The 20,846-nt window shown below is 34.9% G+C and overlaps 1 protein-coding gene across 18 annotated transcripts in view; it reads right to left on the reverse strand.

Moving 5' to 3' along the window:
• Positions 1–20,846, reverse strand: part of kcnq2a (potassium voltage-gated channel, KQT-like subfamily, member 2a) — a 55,469-nt gene that overhangs the window by 30,967 nt on the left and 3,656 nt on the right. For all 18 annotated transcript variants that reach the window (XR_015496739.2, XR_015496740.2, XR_015496737.2 and 15 more), the window contains exons 2-5: positions 10,334–10,424; positions 6,941–7,067; positions 2,030–2,205; positions 718–846 (exon numbers count right to left, since the gene is read on the reverse strand). Coding sequence is in view for 14 of the 18 variants with exons in the window: in NM_001442620.1 (NP_001429549.1) it covers positions 718–846; positions 2,030–2,205; positions 6,941–7,067; positions 10,334–10,424 (523 nt within the window). In the remaining 4 variants the exon portion in view is untranslated. The remainder of the gene's footprint in view (positions 1–717; positions 847–2,029; positions 2,206–6,940; positions 7,068–10,333; positions 10,425–20,846) is intronic.

The following is a 20,846-nucleotide window of genomic DNA, read 5'->3' on the forward strand; positions in this document are numbered from 1 at the left end:
GTTTAGATTAGAATTTTGTGGGTTTAATAATGTATCTGAAAACAAAGGCAGGATTTAATATCAACCTCTGCGTAAACAGGAGAGTTTTTAAAGTTTATTGGCACACATTTACTCAAATAAAGAGCGGAGTGATATGACACAATGCATAAACATGCATAAAACACTTATATTAAGCAGTTAACATCTGTTTGTTGCCTTAATATAAATGTTAAACTAATAAAAGATACATTTAAACAAATAAATATATTATTTTGACTCTCAAAGTGTTGTTCCTATTGCCTTTCACTTTATGAATCAGCACAAGGACCTCATTTGAAGCTAAAATGAGAGAAAAAACTTCTTTAATGTCCTCCGGAACCAAAAAGTGCCACCTACATTAGATGGCTTGAGAGTGAATAAACTATTTTTTAACTATTCTGTTAACAATTCTTCTAAAAATGTCACTATAACAGCACACTCTCTTGAGTATTTACTAAAATACAACCTAGCAAGGTTCTAGGATGTACATTACATGCAGATTTATATGTTCAATTCCAGGTTGATATCCTGTTTTAACAATGATCATGAAAGTCACTTTGGACTGTAAAGATCTACCAGTTCGGGCACTGATTCATTTGTGAAATGGATCTATAAGCATATCTTGTTTCAGTGTGTTGTATAATCTTGTTTTATCTGATTAGATGCAGTCTCAGGTCATGACGATTCAGTAGCACCTACCAGTCCCCACCAGAGGGCGTCTGCGTAGGTCTCGAACATCTCTGCATTGTCATCCTTCTCCACAGAGTACACCAAGAAAGATGCCAGGATGAGGCAAAGGAATCCGATATACCATGCCGTAATCAGCTCCTATATTCAGAAATTGAGAATTTTATTAAAAAAATTAAATGTGTAATGCACACCTTATACATAATTAAAAATTCAAACATTTTATTAAATATTAGAAATTTAGAAAAAATGATCCATGGTTTCATAAAACTAGAAAAAGAAATTAGTGTTTTATTTTTTTTTTAAGTTCAGAGTTTGTGTTCAGACAATATTTAAATGTTTAAGAAAGATACCAATAATCCTCAGCAATCCTGGATTCATGCGATCAATAATGTATTTAAATATAACATTTATCTAAATTGAAAGTTAAATTGATAAATAATAAACATAATTTCTTGGTATGACGGTAGACATTATGTTATATATTAACTGTCGCATGATCCATCATATATTATATACTATTACTTTTGTGGAAACTGTGATAGGATTTTTTGATAAATATAAATGTCTTTGAAAAAGAAATACAACCCAAAACTTTTAAATAATAGAGCACTCTATATGCTCCAATAATCGGACAATAATGAAATACAAATTAACACTTCTCAAACTGTTTTCAGGATAGTAATTCAGAGTTCAAAAAATAATACAATACTCTTTAGAATGACTATTTTAAATCACCTGTTCCCAACTTCCTATTCAGAAAGAAAAAAAAGTCTCAATAAAAGAAAAAAAATTGCTTCCAGACTATTTCACGGGTGCACAAGACAAGTGAATAGCTTAATTTTCCTATAGACTAAATTGAGTGATATCATTTTTCCAGTAATAGAAACGAATGAATAATAATAAATTTTCTGCCTACTGACCCATGGCAGACCAGTGGAAACATGCTCACTTACTCTAATAACCTGTTTAACCTTTGCGTTAAATAAGTATATGTATAAGTTTAATAAGTATATGAACAAACAATTGTATATACTCTAATGTATAACTCGCTCAGAAATAAAGGTATAAAAGCTGCCACTGGGATCCACATTTGTAACTTAAAGGTACATATCTATACCTAAAAAGTACAAATGTGTACATTATAGTACCTAGTCAAGTGTTCCCTACGGTTACAAACATTTTCCTTTAAGATGCCACAGTGCACCTGTAATGTAGCTAACCTTTTTTTCTTAGTTTGAACATCCAGTAAACATGCAGTACACACATGCAGTCATTGTGCAAAAAAAAAAGAAAATACAAAATCAAGCATGTTATTAGTCACCTTGCTGTGCGCATAGACGACTGATCCCAGGAGCTTCCATGTGCCACCGCGCCGGTCCATTCGCAGCATTCGGAGGATCTGGAGAAACCTCAGACTCCTTATGGCCGAGGTGGCAAAAACATTCCCCTGTGAGCCAGCGGCCAGGACAGACACCGAGGCGAAAAGCACCATGATATCTGCAGATAAAGAGTGTGTTTAAGTTATCACATAAAACCCCAACATAATATAAACTTAATTTTTACATAAACATAATATATTTATTGATTAACAATGTTTTTGAACCACGCCAAATGTATATCATACACAGTTAAACCCAAAATTAATCATACCCCTGGCAAATTCTTTTTGTTTTTGTAAAAAAGTTATTAAAAGCTTCCACAATGATGCCTCTTCCACAGGGTCTTATTATCTTTTGGGAAAGCTTTTGTTATTTCTGGTCAGAAAAAAAATCTTGCTGGATGAATAAAAGTAAGTTTAAGTCAGAATCTGCCAGAGGTATGATTTAAAGCTGCACAATACATCATTTAGGCATTGATATTGCTCATGTGCAATCAGCAATAGTCACATCGCAAGATCTGCAATGTGATGTTTGGATTAAGAAAACTTGATCTAATCTTCTAGGTTCTTTCATTTTTATGTATTCTTTAGTCTTGTGACTGTAAGAGTTCAAGCAAATGTAAACCATTTGGGCACAAGAAATTCTAAAGTTTTCCACTTTAATAAAGATTAATTGTTTATTTACACAATGAAGACCATATGGTGTTAATTTACATGATTATTGCATTTCTGAACCTCAATGCTGTTGCAGCACTATGCGGTGCTGTTTACTTCACTTATATCTTTGTTCTATTTATCTTTTTATTCTATCTATTATCAGCAGCAGGGTGGATTACTGTAATGGACTCCTCACTAGTCTTCCTAAAAAGACAGTCAGACAGTTGCAGCTCATCCAGAACGCTGCAGCCAGGATTCTGACCAGAACCAGAAAATCAGAGCACATCACACCTGTCCTCAGGTCTTTACACTGGCTGCCAGTTACATTCAGAATAGACTTTGAAGTATTATTACTTGTCTATAAATCACTAAATGGCCTAGGACCTCAATACATTACAGATATGCTCACTGAATACAAACCCAACAGATCACCCAGATCTTTAGGATCTTTTAAACTAGAAAATCCAAGGGTTTAGTCAAAGCAGGGTGAATCAGCTTTCAGCCACTATGCCCCTCGCTGCTCGAATCAGCTTCCAGAAATGATCAGATGTGCTCCAACATTAGGCACGTTCAAATCAAGACTGAAAACACATCTGTTTAGCTGTGCCTTTACTGAATGAGCACTGTGCTGCGTCCGACAGATTGCACTATCATGTTTTTCTCTTCTTCTTCATTCTTTTATTTCACATTTTACCTGTTTTTCTGCTTTTTTTTTACTAATTTTTATTATTTGTTTTTATTTTTATTTTACTTGTTTCTTCTATTCTTGTCTATGTAAATCACTTTGAATTGCCACTGTGTATGAAATGTGCTATATAAATAAACTTGCCTTGCCTTGCCTATTGTTTTCAACTGTGCTTTATTTTATTTGACATATTTCATAGTTTATGCAGATGCAGATGCACTCCCCTAAAACTATAAATACTTTCCAAAAAGAGTCATTTTGTAAAATTATATATATAAAAAAGTATATATATATATATATATATATATATATATATACATATATATATATATATATATATATATATATATATATATATATATATATATATATATATATATATATATATATATATATATATATATATATATATATATATGTATGTATAATGCAGAAAAACAAAAAAATCACAATATCAGTTTTTTCCAATATCGTGCAGCTCTAGTATGAATAATTTTGCATTTGACTGTACACAAGTATGGACAAAAATACATTGAAATGTATTTTAAAATAAAATACTAAATAGTTATATTTTAAGTGTATTCAAATAAACTACGAAATAGAGGAGCCACAAATGTGTCAAAATAAAATACTGTATTTTGATTTTGAAAACCCTACAAAATACATTTAAAAGGTAGCATGAAATTTCTTTGCAAACCTTCCACCAATAGGCTATTGGATCAATCCCGTCATCATTAAAATAACTTAGTAAAGTAAATAATGTAACAATTTTCTCTGCCACTTCGTTCACCTATCGGAAAAGTCGAGGACTAATGATTAGTGAGTTGAACTTGTAACCCAAAGGTAACTTGTGTTTCTCACAAAATTGCTTTGTTTACTCAAATAGATTAAGTTTACAGTACTCATTAGGATTAGTTTTTAAACTCAGAAATGGTTTGCTGCAATTGGTTCCCTCAAAGGATTTTACAGTGTAGCTAGTGTCAATGGTTGTTGACTTGCTCCTGAATATACCCTCACCCTTTGTCTGTTACTTTCTCTAATGGCCCGTTTCCACTGAGTGGTACAGTACGGTACGGTATGGGCCGGTCCCACACCTGTCAACCCACCCGTTTTTCCTGGGATTCTCCCATATTTTACAGTTCTATCCCGCTATTATCTCGTAAAGGGTTTTTTCCTGTATTTCTCCCATATTTCAGTCTTTCTCTGAAGGGTGGCAAATAAACATTAAAGAGCTGAGCCTCCCTATACGTAACCTATACCGCCGAACCACCAGGGGCCGCCCCTCGCTCTTAAATGTGAGTCTGTTCTGTGCTTTCGCTTTGTTTAGGCATGAAAACACTTTGAAATAAATATAAAAACAGCAGGATTCCCTTTCCTTTTCATTACAGGTGCCGTCTCCCCTTCATATGCAAACCCCAAAACAGTAATAAAGCGGAAGGTGACTGTTAGCTGACGTGCTCCATTGTGATAAATAGACGCTGTTTCCCAAACGGATTCTGTACTTGCGATTTGAAGCGGTGCAAAAGTCTGGGTTTTGGGTGCGCGATTAGACAGACATAGACACATAACTGATAATAATATCTAAAGATGTTGATCTTGGTGGGGTTTTTTTTTCAAACACAAGTAATTTCGTCCTAAATGAGCATAAACAGTCAGGAAAGCAGTCAGATGCTTTCATTATAACCTTAGATGTGTGCATTTTTAAAGTGACACCTCTTCTTTAATGTAATCAGACGAAAAAAAACCCCGAAATTAATCATTTATTCGTTGCTCTTTATTCAGAATGTGTAAGTTATACAGTGAAGAAACAGAGATTTGCAAGAAAATGAGATTTGATAGCTTGATTCTATTTCATTATAACCGCTATTAATGTTAATGAGCTGAACTTTTTGCCAATGTATTTTCTGCTTACGTATACTATAATTTTTTTCTTTTGAAAATAATAATAATAAAACATATAACTGACTATTTAACTGTTTATTTACAACATAACAGCTCCAAATGAGCATATTTAGTAATTTGGGGATTTTTTAAAGGGGGGTCGGGGGAATCCCTTATTATGGTGGGCATAGCCCTTATTTTCACATCCCAATATTGACAGGTGTGGTCGGTACGGGTCACCTTTACCAGGCTTGCGTTTCCACTGCTAAAAGGGTACCAATGGTCCTCTTTTGGTGGGTGTGGTGTACGACAGAAAGTTTCAGTCAATGTCATCAACGTCATCAGTCAACGATCGGATATCAAAGCACTTCAGTGATCACGAGCACATTATTAATATGAGCTCAAAAAGTTAGTTATTGCAACTATAGACGAGATTGCAAGCTCTGGACAAAGTGAAACTGCTTGCACTTTTAGAAAGGCTCGTAAAACAACAACAGGGCACAGTAGATTTTGTTTTTCTTGGCTTTGTGGCTGTTCATCAAGACGATGACAAAGTTTGTTTGAGGTTGGGTCGACCATGGCTTGTTATTATATGTATATATTATTACGGTGTAATGTCTCAGCTGTGTATTTAAAACATGGCGGTTCCTGTTGTCATTTTAGCTTGTTACGCGAGCGAATGACATATTTTTGTAAACCAATAGCGTTCAGCTGCACGTCTAGCTCAGCCTTTTGGTACCCTTGGTACCCTTTCCAATTGTGCCAAAAAAGTGGTACGGTACAGTACAGTTCGGTACGTCTTTTGACAGTGAACCGTACTTTATTGTATCAAACCACTCAGTGGAAATGGGCCATAAGCATAATGTCCATCCATTCAATCATTCACCACCTTCTTAAAAAAGAATGTAGTTTTCTGTTATTTTCTTTTGGAAAAATACCAGAAAGCTCCAATCAGAGGCTTCATTTTTAAGATGTCATCATGTACTGTAGACTTCTTGCGAAGTATTTTTTACAGTATTTTGAAACTTCAAAAATACAAGACACTAAAGTATTTTGATATAAAATATTAAGCCATTTTCATCAACCGTATCAAATACAAATTACAAAATACTATTTTGTAATTGAAATACCTATTTGAAATACATGCATCATAAATACTGTCCATCCCTGACTGTACATGATATAGATATTCTCCATATGGTTTATGCAAACAATGCGTTTCTTACAGGGACAGTTAATTGTTCTGAAATGTTGAAGAAAATTATCAATGTTTGAATGACATCAGTGTGATTAAATGCTGACAGAAATGTCATTTTTAAATGAATAGTTTCACTAATCTGACTATCAATCTCATATTTACTGGCATCATCTCTTCTTTCAAATCATGCACTAATGGAGTTTGCATTATTCTTCTGTATAGCGCTGGCATATCAAGTGTCGTAATTCAGAGAGTGCCAACCCTTTGCTCGTTTACTGCCCCAGAAAAAAGTTGGCAAAGCAGATTTTATTGTCTCTTGAGCAGGAAGAATAACGAGAGAGAGAAAGCGGTGGAGAAAAAAGGAGAAAAAAAACTTGCATTAGAGAAGAAAATCAGAACAGGCACAAAGAAAGAGAGCAGATGATTTTCTAACCGATGATACAGAAGGGTTTGCGAGCAAATCTCAGCCTTCCTCTCCATCCTCTGTAGCGACAGCAGCAGCCGGCAGCCCAGATACGCACAATATATTCCACACCAAACACCACGATTGTCACAATTTCCTGGAAAACAGCACACACTTTTATTTTTACATCCAGTTATTGTCCCATTTATTTGAGCTTCCTAATTTCACATGTCCAATAACATACAGTTGATGTCAGAATTATTAGCCCCCTGTTTATTTTTCCCCCAATTTCTGTTTAACGGAGAGAATTTTTTTAACACATTTCTAAACATAATAGTTTTATTAACTCCTTTCTAATAACTGATTTATTTTGCCTTTGCCATGACGACAGTAAATAATATTTCACTATATATTTTTCAAGATATATAAAAACACTTCTAAACAGTTTACACAGTTTTAAACAGTTTAGTGACATATAAAGGCTTAACTAGGTTAATTAGGTTAATTAGGTTAACTAGGCAGGTTAGGGTAATTAGGCAAGTTATTGTACATTGATGGGTTGTTCTGTAGACATTTAATAGCTTAAAGGGGCTAATAATTTTGACCTTAAAATGTTTTTAAAAAAATTAAAAACTGCTTTTATTCTAGTCGAAATAAAACAAATAAGACTTTCTCCAGCAGAAAAAAAAAATTACTAAAAATATTACTACTACCCTGTGTACTAGAGAGCATGACAAACTGAAGTATGAGGTGACGTGATAAAAACTATTGATCCATTTAGGTGGAAGTTACAAAATACACACTTTACAGGTTTTTATATGTTTTATATCTCATAAATGCAGATTTTATCACTGTTTTGGAGCACACTTAGCTTATAAATATCCTTAAAACTTACATAATGACACTAACATCAAAAAACATCTTTATTTTAATTTCATGGGACCTTTTATTCTACATCTTTTAGTTTAAAACAAACCTATTTGTGGCACAGTATGAGTTGAAGCAGCATTATGAGCATACAGTACCAGACTTGGCAGAACTTTTAAAATACAGTAATTTGCCCTGCTCACTTCAGAAACGGTGGGCTCCACATTGACATGCATGCCTCAGAGTATCTCCAGCATGATAATGGTATATAATACACTAACCAGTCACTTTATTTACTTACACTTGTGTAACTGCTCATTACGTCTGAGCGTTTTAGAAAATGCTGATCTACTGGGATTTTTTTATGCACAACCATCTATAGGGTTTACAAAGAATGTTCTTTATTAAATAAAAAAATAAAATAAAATATGCCGTGAGCAGTTCTGGGGTTGAAAATGTCTTGTTAATGGTATCGTGAAGTAATCTCAACATAGCTCCTCCCCTTTAAAAAATAACAGCCAATAGCATTTCATTTTTATCAAAGCTCTACCAGTGATAGTGGTTGAGCTCAAGCGCATCAATTGTAAAACAAATGAGAAACGTCTTGAAAGGGACGGGGCATGTCAGATACTAAAAAGCATTTGATTGGTCAAGATTTGATGAGAAACTGAAGTATGAGGTGACGTGAAATAAAATTGTTAATTGATTTAGGCAAAAGTGACAAACTACAAGCTTTACATGTTTATATCAGTTTTATATTATCTAAAGAAAACTTTCTTGCTGTTTTGTAGCACACGGTACTCTTAAAACTTACAGACTGAAACGAACATCTAAAAATAGTCATTTTAATTTCACAGGACTTTTAAAGTGATAATTCAATACAATACAATTGGTTCTGATACTATATGAATTTCTTTCTTCTGTGGAAGACAAAAGATGGTATTCTGAGAAATGCTGGGATAAAAACACCCATTGACATCCAGGAATACAATCTTTTAAAATATAATCTCATTTAGCAGAAAATAGAAATTCAAACATAAGTAAACAATGACAGAATTTTCACTTTTGGATGAACTATCCCTTTAATGCCAGAAGTCAAGTCAATAGACATCCAATCAATAAATATGCACCAAATGCATGATGCTCAATCTTTAAGGGGTGATCCACTGCGATTTCACATTTTAAACTTTAGTTCATGTGTAATGTTGCTGTGTGTACATAAATAACATCTTTAAATGTAATACACTTAAAGTTTAATGCAACGGGAGATGTTGATTTTTACAGATTTAGCTTAGCAAAGTCTACAGCGAACAAAGTTTGGGAACTACAAAAAAATACATCTGGGCTAATGAGATCACAAACACTTCATGCGCTTACACTACACACAGCAAATTTGCATGGCCAAAACCGCTATAATGTTACAGCAGAGAAAGCTAAAATCCAAACGCTGCTATTTCCACAGAGCTTCTTCTGTTTCTGTATTTGGGCTTCCAAAGGACAGAACACAAAGAGAGAAGTGCTTACAATTTAATTTTAATTATGTTCCAGAGAATTACAAAATATATATATAGCTAGCACTTAACAAAGGAACTTTCAGAATCTCTCCCAGTTCAGTGCTGTATTCAGTTAAAACACCTCCAACCATAATAGAAGAAGCTGTGGATTGTGAGCTACAACCTGTAAGTACTTTTATTTGTTCAAATTTATCTATTACATGAACAGTTTCTAGCGTTAACAGTGTGTTGTAGCAAGGACGTAAACAAGGATGTAAACAAATTACTATTTATCCATCAAACCACTGTAAACGGCCACAATCTTCACCAGCGCTGCAGTGTCTCTCTATGCAGCCGCTTTCCCTGCATTTGACATCTCGAATAACGAACTCACAAACTCACGTTTTTCCTGATGATGTGAAGCCGATCCACAAATCACAGCACATAATGTTAGCTGACCAATCAGAGCCTCTTGAGGATGGGCCTTTCAGAGGAACTAGGAAATACGTTTTCATGTAGCAGTATATAATCAAATAATAATGTAAGATATGTGAAAAAATAAAATGATTTTTTACAAATGAAGCATGAGCGATAATGCTTTGCATCTTAATAACATAACCGAACCTTGAAAACAGAATCTGGACCACCCCTAAACTTGTTCTTCGTTTAAAAGTTGGTCCGAGCTTGTACTAGCAAGGTGTAACTAATTTAATGACTTTTCAGTACTAAATATAATACAGTTCAATAGAATTTTCATGGTGAAAAAAACTTTTGTTTCAAATACAAACAGCAATGTAAAAGTTGTGTTTTTGATCTTAAAAGAGTACTATATCAAGACTTAATGACTCATTTTACACCAACCCAAACAGATCTATAAAGTGTCATGTTCACTGCAATCCACATCAATATCCCACAAGTCACGTTCAGTTTGAACGTGAAAGAGGATCTACTATGATCTACAGCATCTTCAATCTATGCACACCCTGTCATCTAAAGTGACTGATAGAAAAGCCTGAGAACATCATCATGAATCTTCCATGTAAAATAAGGATCAGATACGAACCAGGATGTACAAGGCGCTCTCGGAGCTCTTCTTGTACTCTTTGATTGTTGCGAACACAGACAGAACCAGGCAGGAAAACACCAGCACAAACCTGCAAGACAAAAGATGTGTAAATAAAAATTATTTCCTTCACATTTATTTCACATATGTATTTCTTTCACTCCTGAATAAGCTCCAACTGATTTGTTTCAGCATTTGAAGTAATTAGTTGACGGTAATTTGTTTTGGACAGAGCAGTCAATGCATATTCATAAAGGACACTGAGTTTAGACACTTAATTGGAATTGGGCCTCTTGGGCTTATTGTTGGCTTCGTGATCTATGGTGAAAAATAGTGGCTTGAGGAAGGCAAGAATCCTCAGAGAATTCCTGACTCTTCATAGTTAAACTCAAGAGATAAATCCCTGAAGAGAGAGGCAGAAGGAGAGTGAAGAGAAATGAGACTAAAATAGCTGAAAGTCTCATTAGCATAAAGTCTCTCCAGGCCTCACACCCATGTACAGTGACAGAGAAGAAAAAAAATCATGATAGATAAAAACCCTGACATCAAATTTTAGAGGGAGCCTGAAATAGACAATACTCGCATGTGACGTCCGGAGGTACCTGGAGACCTGGAAAACAATTGACTGCAGTGGTTTTGTCCTGATTCACATTATAATAAAGGCAACAAATTGTGACTTGTGGGATGTGATAAAGTTAAATGTCAGGGAATGTCTCACCATCACACAATCAATAAAAGTCTTGGTTAAAAAAATCCAACAGCTGGTGCAATGTCTTTTATAAAAATAAACACATCCAGATGCACCTGAAGAAGATATCAGGGATGGCGGAGGTGACAAAGTTTTCTCAAAATATCAAATAGCATTAAATTAATAAAAACACCACAATGCACTTTCTCAAACTCTGTTTCTGCTATGCCCTGCAGAAGCTCATTTATGAGCACTCATCATATGCAGTGTCTAAAGATTGATTTTCAGGTTTTTGGATCTAAAATATAGATATTGTAGCACTGCAGATTCTGAAAAATTGTGACCATATATTAAAAAGATGCTTATGATAGTCAATTTTACTCAGGGTGATTGTGAGGGGGTGATTATACTCATTCACTCACTTAACTGACCTTCAGTTAGTCCCTGATTTATCAGAGGGTGCCACAGCAGAATGCACCATCAACTAGTTTGGCATATCTTTTATGTAGCAGAACTCATTAACACCCTGGGAAACACCCATACACTCTCTCATTCACACAAACACACACTCGTACACTAGATTTTAAAGTATTATTACTTGTCTGTAAATCACTAAACAGCCTAGGACCACAATACATTACAGATATGCTCACTGAATACAAACCTAACAGATCACTTAGATCTTTAGGGTCATATAAACTAGAAATTACAAGGGTTCAGTCAAAGCAGGGTGAATCTGCCTTCAGCTACTACACCCCCTGCCGCTTCTAGAAATGATCAGATGTGCTCCAACATTCAAATCAAGACTGAAAACACATCTGTTTAGCTGTGCTATTACTGAATGAGCACTGGGGGGTGGGGGTGATGGGGGTTTAAGGGTGTACTCACACTATGTACAGTTGCCTTGAACTGGGCCAAAGCACACTTGCTGTTCAGTAAGCACTTTCACTCAGCACAGTGGAGACTTCTCTAGTAGTCGTTTGGGATGCGGTGACACACAGTCAAATATTTCGCTGAACAGATCCGCCACTTTTGACGCTCATAAACAATCTTAAAGTCCAAGTGATTATAGGAATTAGGAGGTTTGCTGAATGTGCACCTGTCATGCAGGGAGGAGTTTGCGTCTTTAATAATCTACGACAGTTTGCGTTCATTGAACAGTAAGAATGATTAATAAATCCATATGAAACAGTCCCTTAAAAGTCACATCTTGCTTTCAGTTTTGCGCTTAAGTGGTTTTGCAATCACACACAAGCATACCGCGCCAAAGCCCAAGTAAACGGCGCTCAGGCCTGAGCCCAATTCAGAGCACTCGCACTTCTCAAATGATCCAGGAAACGGGCCTGGGTTCTGTGGCTATCCACAGTTCGGATAGCATAGTGTAAGTAGGGCCTAAGTCTCTTGTGTCTGGCTCATATCAAGACCTTTCATTACGTTTGGCTAGCTAAAGCAATCTACTCCCGGGTGGGGGTAGAAACCAGGAACCATGCCATTTACTTCCAGAAAGAAATTGAAATTGGGGGGCATGTTATTAGAGCTGTAAAGCTTAACTTTTTGATTTTAGGAGAAAAATCTAATAGATTAATAGATACCGAAATAGTCCACAGAGAGAGAGAGAGGGGGGGGGGGGTGATGATGATCCCCATGAAGTCCCAGAGTAAAATGTGACTATAAACTTTATATCTTTACGGTGTTTTCATCTGTTTTTATATTATTTACTTCTATTTTATTTATAATTGTCTCTTTTATTCCTGTTTACGTAAAGCACTTTGAATTGCCACTATGTATGAAATGTGCTATATAAATAAACTTGCCTTGCCTTACACTACAGCGAATTTACTTGATCTAATTTGTTACTCATTTAAATGACATTTTCTGACTTGAAAAAGTAAACCTTTGTTATCTGTGCTTGGTGAAATTCTCACAAGAATGTAGAATTCTAGATGGTAGCATTGTAGTTACTAATTACAAATTAACAAAAAAATTAGTTAAAATAACAAAGACGTCTAAATATAATCTAAGAAATACATTTATTTTCGGTAATGTAATTACTAATGAAATTGAATGTACTTCTTAGATTACATTTAGATTACTTTTGACTCACTTTGATGCCCCTCCAACCACAATGCAGCACAGAGATTACAACTTAACATTGGGAAATACAAAGACACTCTCGCATTCACACACTATGGCCAGTTTAGTTTGTCCAGTTAACCTACAATATACTGCATGTCTTTGGACTGTGGGGGAATCTTGTACAAAACTTACACAAACACTGGGAGAACATAGTATTTCCACTACTAGCAATCAGCTATCTTTAATATCCCTTTGCATGATTGCTTGCACTTGTGTTAGGATTGTTAAGGTTCATTGAGTCACTCAAATCAGTTTTGTGTTGTAATCAATCAGCATTAAGTGACTACAGGTTTTGAAATCCACACAAAAGAGAGACAAAAGAGAAAAACTTTTGCATTGCCTATTTTTCAGTTTCAACTTAATTTCACACATTTCAATACTGCTATAGTGCATATTTCTGTCTGAAAAACATGCCATTATATAGCTTTCTCTAGAAAGTCAATGGCATTTCACTGTGATATTCTCTTTTAAAGAAAGAGTACATAATTATGCAGCCACAGAGGGGTGCTCAAATTTTATACAGCATAAAACTGTATTAACCAGTACAACTGTTTTAATACTGATCATAAGAACAAATGCTTCTGGAGCACCAAATTAACATATTAGACAGATTACTAAAAGATCATTTAAACTCTTAACCAGCATCATTGTTTCAAGGGTTTTACTGCAATTATACTGCAGGCTAGATGGTCACACACTCACTACTAATGCAGTACTAATTACTCGCTTATTACCTGCCAATTATTAAGACATCGGCTGCTTATTTGTGCTGTAAAAAGTATGATCTTTTTCTTCACCCTTAATCCTACCCAATGCCTACTACTACCTTACTAACTAGTAATAAGCAAATAGTTAGTAGTTTATTAAAATAAAAGTCTTAGATAACGATTTGTTAATTGTAACAACAAAAAGGGCGACCTAAAAACCGCAATCAAACTTTACAAAATCTTAGAGAACAAACCACTTTTGATTTTTGTTCGTTGTTGTATTCACGGATCATATTTTGGGTCACTCTAAAAATCAACCTTGACACAAAACATTTCAACACTTCTTACACTGTAGTGGTGATTTTTTTCTTACAAGATAGATATTATAGTCTCTGACCTCGACTTACTGGGAATCTGCCTTTTTGGACTGAACCCCAGTGGGAGAAATAAATTAGGCATGAGTCCAGACCTCATCAATATGCAAATGGAAAACAAGAAAGAAGCTGTACCTGTGTGATGGTACCGTACAGTATACGCTCTTTAATTTCAAAATACAATTGACTTCAGAGAAGATTATGAAGAATTGCTGGCAATGCTGTCTCTAGAAGAATTGATTCTAGAAGCGTCAGCCCTAACTGACATCCTCTCCACCAGGCTTCTTCCCTCTGCTATCAGTATTAAATGTCATAACAGAAATTAATCAGCTAATTTGGAACAATCTAACAGAAGGAGATCAGTCACACAGACTGGCCCTTAAGGGAACAAGGTGAACAAATGAACGCTGCTTCAATAAAGGTGGGAAATAGAGGATTGGAATGTCGATGTTAAGTAAATCAGCTCAAAAGAGAGTCCTCACAGGAAATCTAATCTTCACTCATTAAGCATGGACAAAAAAATGCTGAGCTGTACAGAAGAATGACATTAGACACCTGACGTGGCTTCTTGGAACTAGAGTCAGATTATGAGAAATCCCCTGCTCTCAGAAGGATGGATTTTACAAGGGCACATTTCATAATGAACTTATGCCAGAATCATATTGATATAAATAAAATGATACTGGATAAATCATTTTTGAACATAATTTTATAAGTTATGACTAGGGCGAGATGGAATCTGCAGACGTATTTTGCTATTTCTGCAGGAATTTTGGTAAAAATCTGCAGATTTCTGCGGAATTATTTTGGGAGTATCATAACTAAAACCTTAATATGTGAAATAAAAAAAAAATTATATATTAAATAATAACTTGTATTTAATGTTTAAAATGCAAATCCAATTAGATTTACTTTATTGGGCAAACAAAGCAAGTCTCTCATATGTTTACTTAAAGACAGAAAATATTACTGAAGAAACTGCATTGTACATAAATTAGATGAACATTTTCATATTAGTCAACAACATTACTGTATTTAATTTAAAAACTGAAAAAATATAGTATTACACATTTACTTAAGTAAATAAACAGAATTAATGATGGGCTAAAAATCTGCAGAAAATCTGCGGAACTCTGAGCATGCAGATTTCATGTGGCCCTATAGTTATGACCACAAACAAGTGCTACCATGGTAAATCCTCTGACTATTAGTATTACCATTTCAAATTTCATTATCATTAAAACCATAATCGATTATCAAGATATTGAAAAGTAACTATAAATCCTGTCACATTGTAATTAGCTATGTAAATGTGCATTTAATTATATATATATATATATATATATATATATATATATATATATATATATATATATATATATATATATATATATATATATATATATATTCTGTTAATATAAGTTGTATTTTATTCATTTAAAGTGTGTGCAGCACACTATTGAGAATACTGAGCTGAAGTTTGACTTAATTTGAAATGATATTTCAAATAAAATTGCTAGGAACCAAAAAAAAAAAAAAAGATTGAAACGTGTTAGCAATGTGCTAAAGCATGTTAAATTATAAATGTGACCTGCTACAAACAACATGTAAATCTCACTATATGCTAGTCATGTGTTAAACAATGTTTAACGTGCCAGAGTTAGCTTTTCAGGCCAATGCTACAAATGTTAAAATATGATGTGCCATGTGCTAAACATGCTATAAAACTGTAGGCACTCTACAACACATTAGTTATATGCTAGAATATGATAGCTACAAATTAAAGCATTATAGCCTTGAGCTAATACAAGTTAGAAACATGCTAGCAACAAGTTAATTTATGCTTGTAACAAAATCAACTAGTAACTCTGTTAAAACATGCAAGAATTGTGCTAACAACAATGTGCTAAATGATGTTAGTCATGCAAGAATTGTGCTAACAGCAAATTAAGAAATGGTAGTACAGTCTTCAAATAAGATAAATCATGCTAGAATTAAGTTTTCCAGTAGGTTAATTAATGCTAGGGACAAATTAAAACATTGTAGCCTTGAGCTAAAACAAGTTAGAAACATGCTAGCAACATGTTAATTACTGCTAGTAACAAAATCAAGTAACTAGCGATGAGCTGAAACATGGTAGAATTGGGCTAACAGTGTGCTAACAATGTGCTAAATTATGTTAGTCATGCAAGAATTGTGCAAACAGCAAATTAAGAAATCTTAGTACAGTCTTCAAATAAGTTAAATAATGCTAGAAACAAGTTGCATGTTAGAAACATGCTAGAAACATGTTAATTCATGCTGGTAACAATAAAACTAGCAATATGTTAAAACATGTTAGAATTGTGCTGCAGTAGCAACATGTTAGGAAATGGTAGCACAGATTCTTAATAAGTTAATAAATGCTAGCAACAAATTAAAACATTATTAGCTTGTGCTAGAGCATATTAAAAACATGCTAGTAAAATGTTAATTCAAGCTGGTAACAAAATCAAGTAACCAGCAATGAAATAAAACATGCTATAATAGTGCTAGCAACAAATAAGGAAATGTTAGCAGTTAATTAGTCAAACCAAATCGAGTCTTCAATGCTAATTAATGCTAGCAACAAGTTAAAACATTATAGCCTTGTCCTAATACAAGTTAGAAACATACTAGCAACATGCTAATTCATGCTATAACACAATCAACTAGTAGTAATGTTAGAATTACAACATGCTAACCATGTGCTTAAACATGTTAGTCACATGCTAGAATTGTGCAGGCAGAAAGCTAAGAAATGTTTGCACAGTCCTAAAATTAGCTGATTCTAGCTAGTTAAACAGTATAACCTTGTACTAAAGCTTGCTAGAAACACATTAAATCATACAAGACAAACAAATAAACTAGTAATGTGTTAAAACATGCTAGAAATGTGCAAAATCTTTATTTTCACTTCACGTCAAGTTTAAATCCTTTAAACATTCAGCCAAGGCACTCTCAAGCCAACAGTAATGACTGTATTTTCACCTCACTGATGCTAATAATCTACTGCTGTGTTTGTATTTACAAAAGTCAAAGATCTACATACTGCTTTCATATGGGGGCTCTGTAAATGCTGCCAGAACTATTTGATTTACACAAGGGCCAAACTGACCACAGAGGATCAAATACACACTTGATGATTCTGGAAGGATCTCTGCTAAAATACAGCTTTACGACAATTTACTATTTGTGATACTGCTGAAACTGAGACCACACATAAACTTTAAAACAAATCATTAAGCCTTTTTATCTTTGTCAGACTGGCCATTGCTCTTGATGCTGGCAACGGCCACAAACTAATCTGGAGATTGTGAGAAGGGAAGACTGTACAGGCCTGTCAAGAAGAGAGACAGCAAGGACAAATTCTTTGAGTCAGCAGTGAATAAGGTAATAGAGTAATCGATTAAACTCATTCAGCCCACTAGCATAATTCCCCCAAACCCAGACTCCCTGGACTTAAGCAAGAACACGCTAGGATTTGTTATTAGTTGACATTTAATGGTGAACAGGGCAGAGTTTCTCCAACAAAATCTCACGACAATTCGTAACTTTTTAATTTAGTGGCTAATTCATATGAATTCGTATGATTCATTTGTACAATTTAGTACGATTTGGTTATCCCTCAATGATGGTTGGGTTTAGAGGTGGGGTTAGGTGCCACGCCTCCTTTTTTAGACCAATTATGCCGCAGTCACACTAGAGTTTGAGCTTGCAAAATTCTGTAGTACAGCCGTGCGAAAAAGGGCAGGATGATCAGACATTTAAAAAAAGCGATTAGTCCATGTTTTAAATTTCGTCCAGAAAGGTCATGTTTTGATCCCCGATTGGTCTCATGCAATCATATGATGCGATTTCGTTGGTCAGTGTTTACCAAGCTTAAACTTTTCAACGCAGCGAACTGCGAAACTTGCCGCATGACCTTGCGTTTCCGGTCTAATGCATTCGCGTGCGTATAAATGAAAGTCTATGGGAAGAAAAGTGCAGTGTGACCAAAGTGTAAGCCCCTAAACTGACGAAATGTAAAATAGTTACATTTCCTCATAAGAAGGATATCGCACATCGCGGATAATTTCCCAAATATCTTCTATATTGAATCTATAAGAATATATTGTTGAATATTTGGAGTTGGAAGAATTTTTTTAAATGTATCTTTCTTGTATTGATCTCTCCAGACTTTATTTGTTTGATACAGTAAAAAAAAAAAAAAAACTAAACAAAAAACATTTCAGGGAACAATTCAATTCAATCTGTTACTGTCAACTCTCAAGATGAGATCCAAAGAGCTGTCACTATCAGTCAAGCAAGTTATCATAAGGCTAAAAAAAAAACACCAGAGAGATAGCAAAAAATATTAGGCATGGCCAAAACAATTGGTTGGAACATTCTTAAAAAGAAGGAACGCAAGAGTGAGATCAGCAACACCAAAAGACCCAAAAGATCAGGGAGAAAGACTCTGGTTAAGATAAAATAATAATTCTTTCCCTGATGAAAAAAAACACCCTTCACAACAGTTGGCCAGATCAAGAATACTCACCAGGAGGTAGGTGTATGTGTGTCGAAGTCAACAATCAAGAAAAGACTTCAGTGAATACAAAGGGTTCACCACAAGATGTAATACATTGGTGAGCCTCAAAAACAGGAAGGCCAGATTCGAGTTCTAAAAAAGCCTTCACAGTTCTGAAACAACAAAAAATTGTATGGAGAAGGAAAGGAATTGCTTATGATCTTAAGCAGTGAAGCATGGTGGCAGTAGTGACATAGCCTTACATGGCCGACAATGGAACTGGTTCTCTTGGATTTATTGATGATGTGACTGCTGTCAAAAGCAGCAGGATGAATTCTGAAGTGTTTCAGGCAATATTTTCTGCTCATATTAAGCCAAATGCTTCAGAATTCATTGGACGGTACTTCACAGTGCAGATGAAAAATGACCCAAAGCACACTGCAAAAGCAACCAAAGAGTTTTTGAAGGGAAAGAAGTGGAGTGTTATGCAATGGCCAAGTCAATCATCTGACCTGAATCAAATTGAGCATAGATTTTACTTGATGACGGCAAAATCGAAGAAAAAATGTTCCAAGAACATGCTGTATTCAGGCTGTTATTGACTGCAAAGGATTTGCAACCAAGTATTAAAAAGTGAATGCTTAATTTATGATTATCATTCTGTCCAATTACTTTTACTTTACTGTACAATTAATTTTTGCACAAATGCAATCTGTTGTAATTCCTACAGTGTTCATCTGATTTGCATGTAAATACTTTTTTAAAGCTTTAAAGCTGAGAGTCTGCAGTTAAGGCACATCTTGTTCCTTTTATTTCTAATCCATTGTGTTATATGTGTATAATATGTGTCCATATGTGTTGGTGTATAGAGCCAAAAATGTTTGAATTGTGTCGATGTCCAAATATTTATGGACCTAACTGTATATCGCAGAAAAACTAAATATTGCAATGTCAGATTTTTCCAATGTTGTGCAGCCCTATAGCAGGGGGCATGGTTAAGAATATTGTGGCTCAAGCTGTTAAACTGACGTTTATAGAGAAGGACCACCAATCCAATTACGCAAATGGTCAAATTATGAATGAACATTACCAAAACAAACATATTTTTCAATGCACAGATTAATCACTCACCTAAAGAATAATAATTTGCGATCACAAAATAAACATTGTTGATTTCGATTTCAAATAGACTTGAACCTTCTCATTGCGTAAGCTAGCTTGACTATCATCAGCAAAATTAATTATAGTTGCATACTCAGACTCATATATCAAAGACAGCAAAGTTCACCACTCCTAAGTATCTCCTTGTACCCCTTTCCTTAAGCCTGGGAAATAAAGGCTTAGCTGAGTCTGTACAGCATGCAAAGTGCTATCTCTGCATTTAATGCTTGTGAAAGAGAGAGGAAAAAAACACTTAGAGTAAGAGGCCAAAGTCAGCACACTGCACTCCACTCAATGTGTGTGTGTGTGAGCTCTAGACGGAGTAAAATAAGGGTGGTGGCTGCATAAATAATATATCTTTAAGACTGACATTCACATCTCCGACCGAATTGAGAGTCTTCAATGCTTGCATGACCGGCAGAGCCGACACAGACATTTACTGTGCAGCCACTCAGAAGATTAGACAGCATCTATGATACAGGCTAGTGGTTATGATGCTGCATTATGACAGATTGGTTTACAGGCTTCATACAAGACGGACGGATGAGATTTAAGGTAATGGAGCACTCCAGATGCTCTGAGTGTTTCTAAAAGGTTACAGAAGAAGTGAAGCAATGCCTTGCTGTGCAATTCTATCACACCACCATTCACATTTCTCCAGCTAAAAACAAAGAGGAATTTGCCTTTTGGAATGCTTTTCTAATTCAATTTGAAACCACTCGCAAAGGGTTTTGTTTGTGGATTCCTGATTTACACAAACCTTAGTTGGACAATGGAAAGACATGGTGTATGACTGCCCAGCAGACACACAACGTCACAAGATTTTATTGTTAGGTTAGATTTAGGTTGCCAGCATCTAAGAACAATGTTATCTTAACGACCAAAAATGCTGTGAAACGACATCTATATTTGGTTGATT

The sequence above is a fragment of the Danio rerio genome, chromosome 8, assembly GCF_052040795.2.
Source record: "Danio rerio strain M-AB ecotype USA chromosome 8, GRCz13ab, whole genome shotgun sequence".
NCBI lineage: Eukaryota > Metazoa > Chordata > Actinopteri > Cypriniformes > Danionidae > Danio > Danio rerio.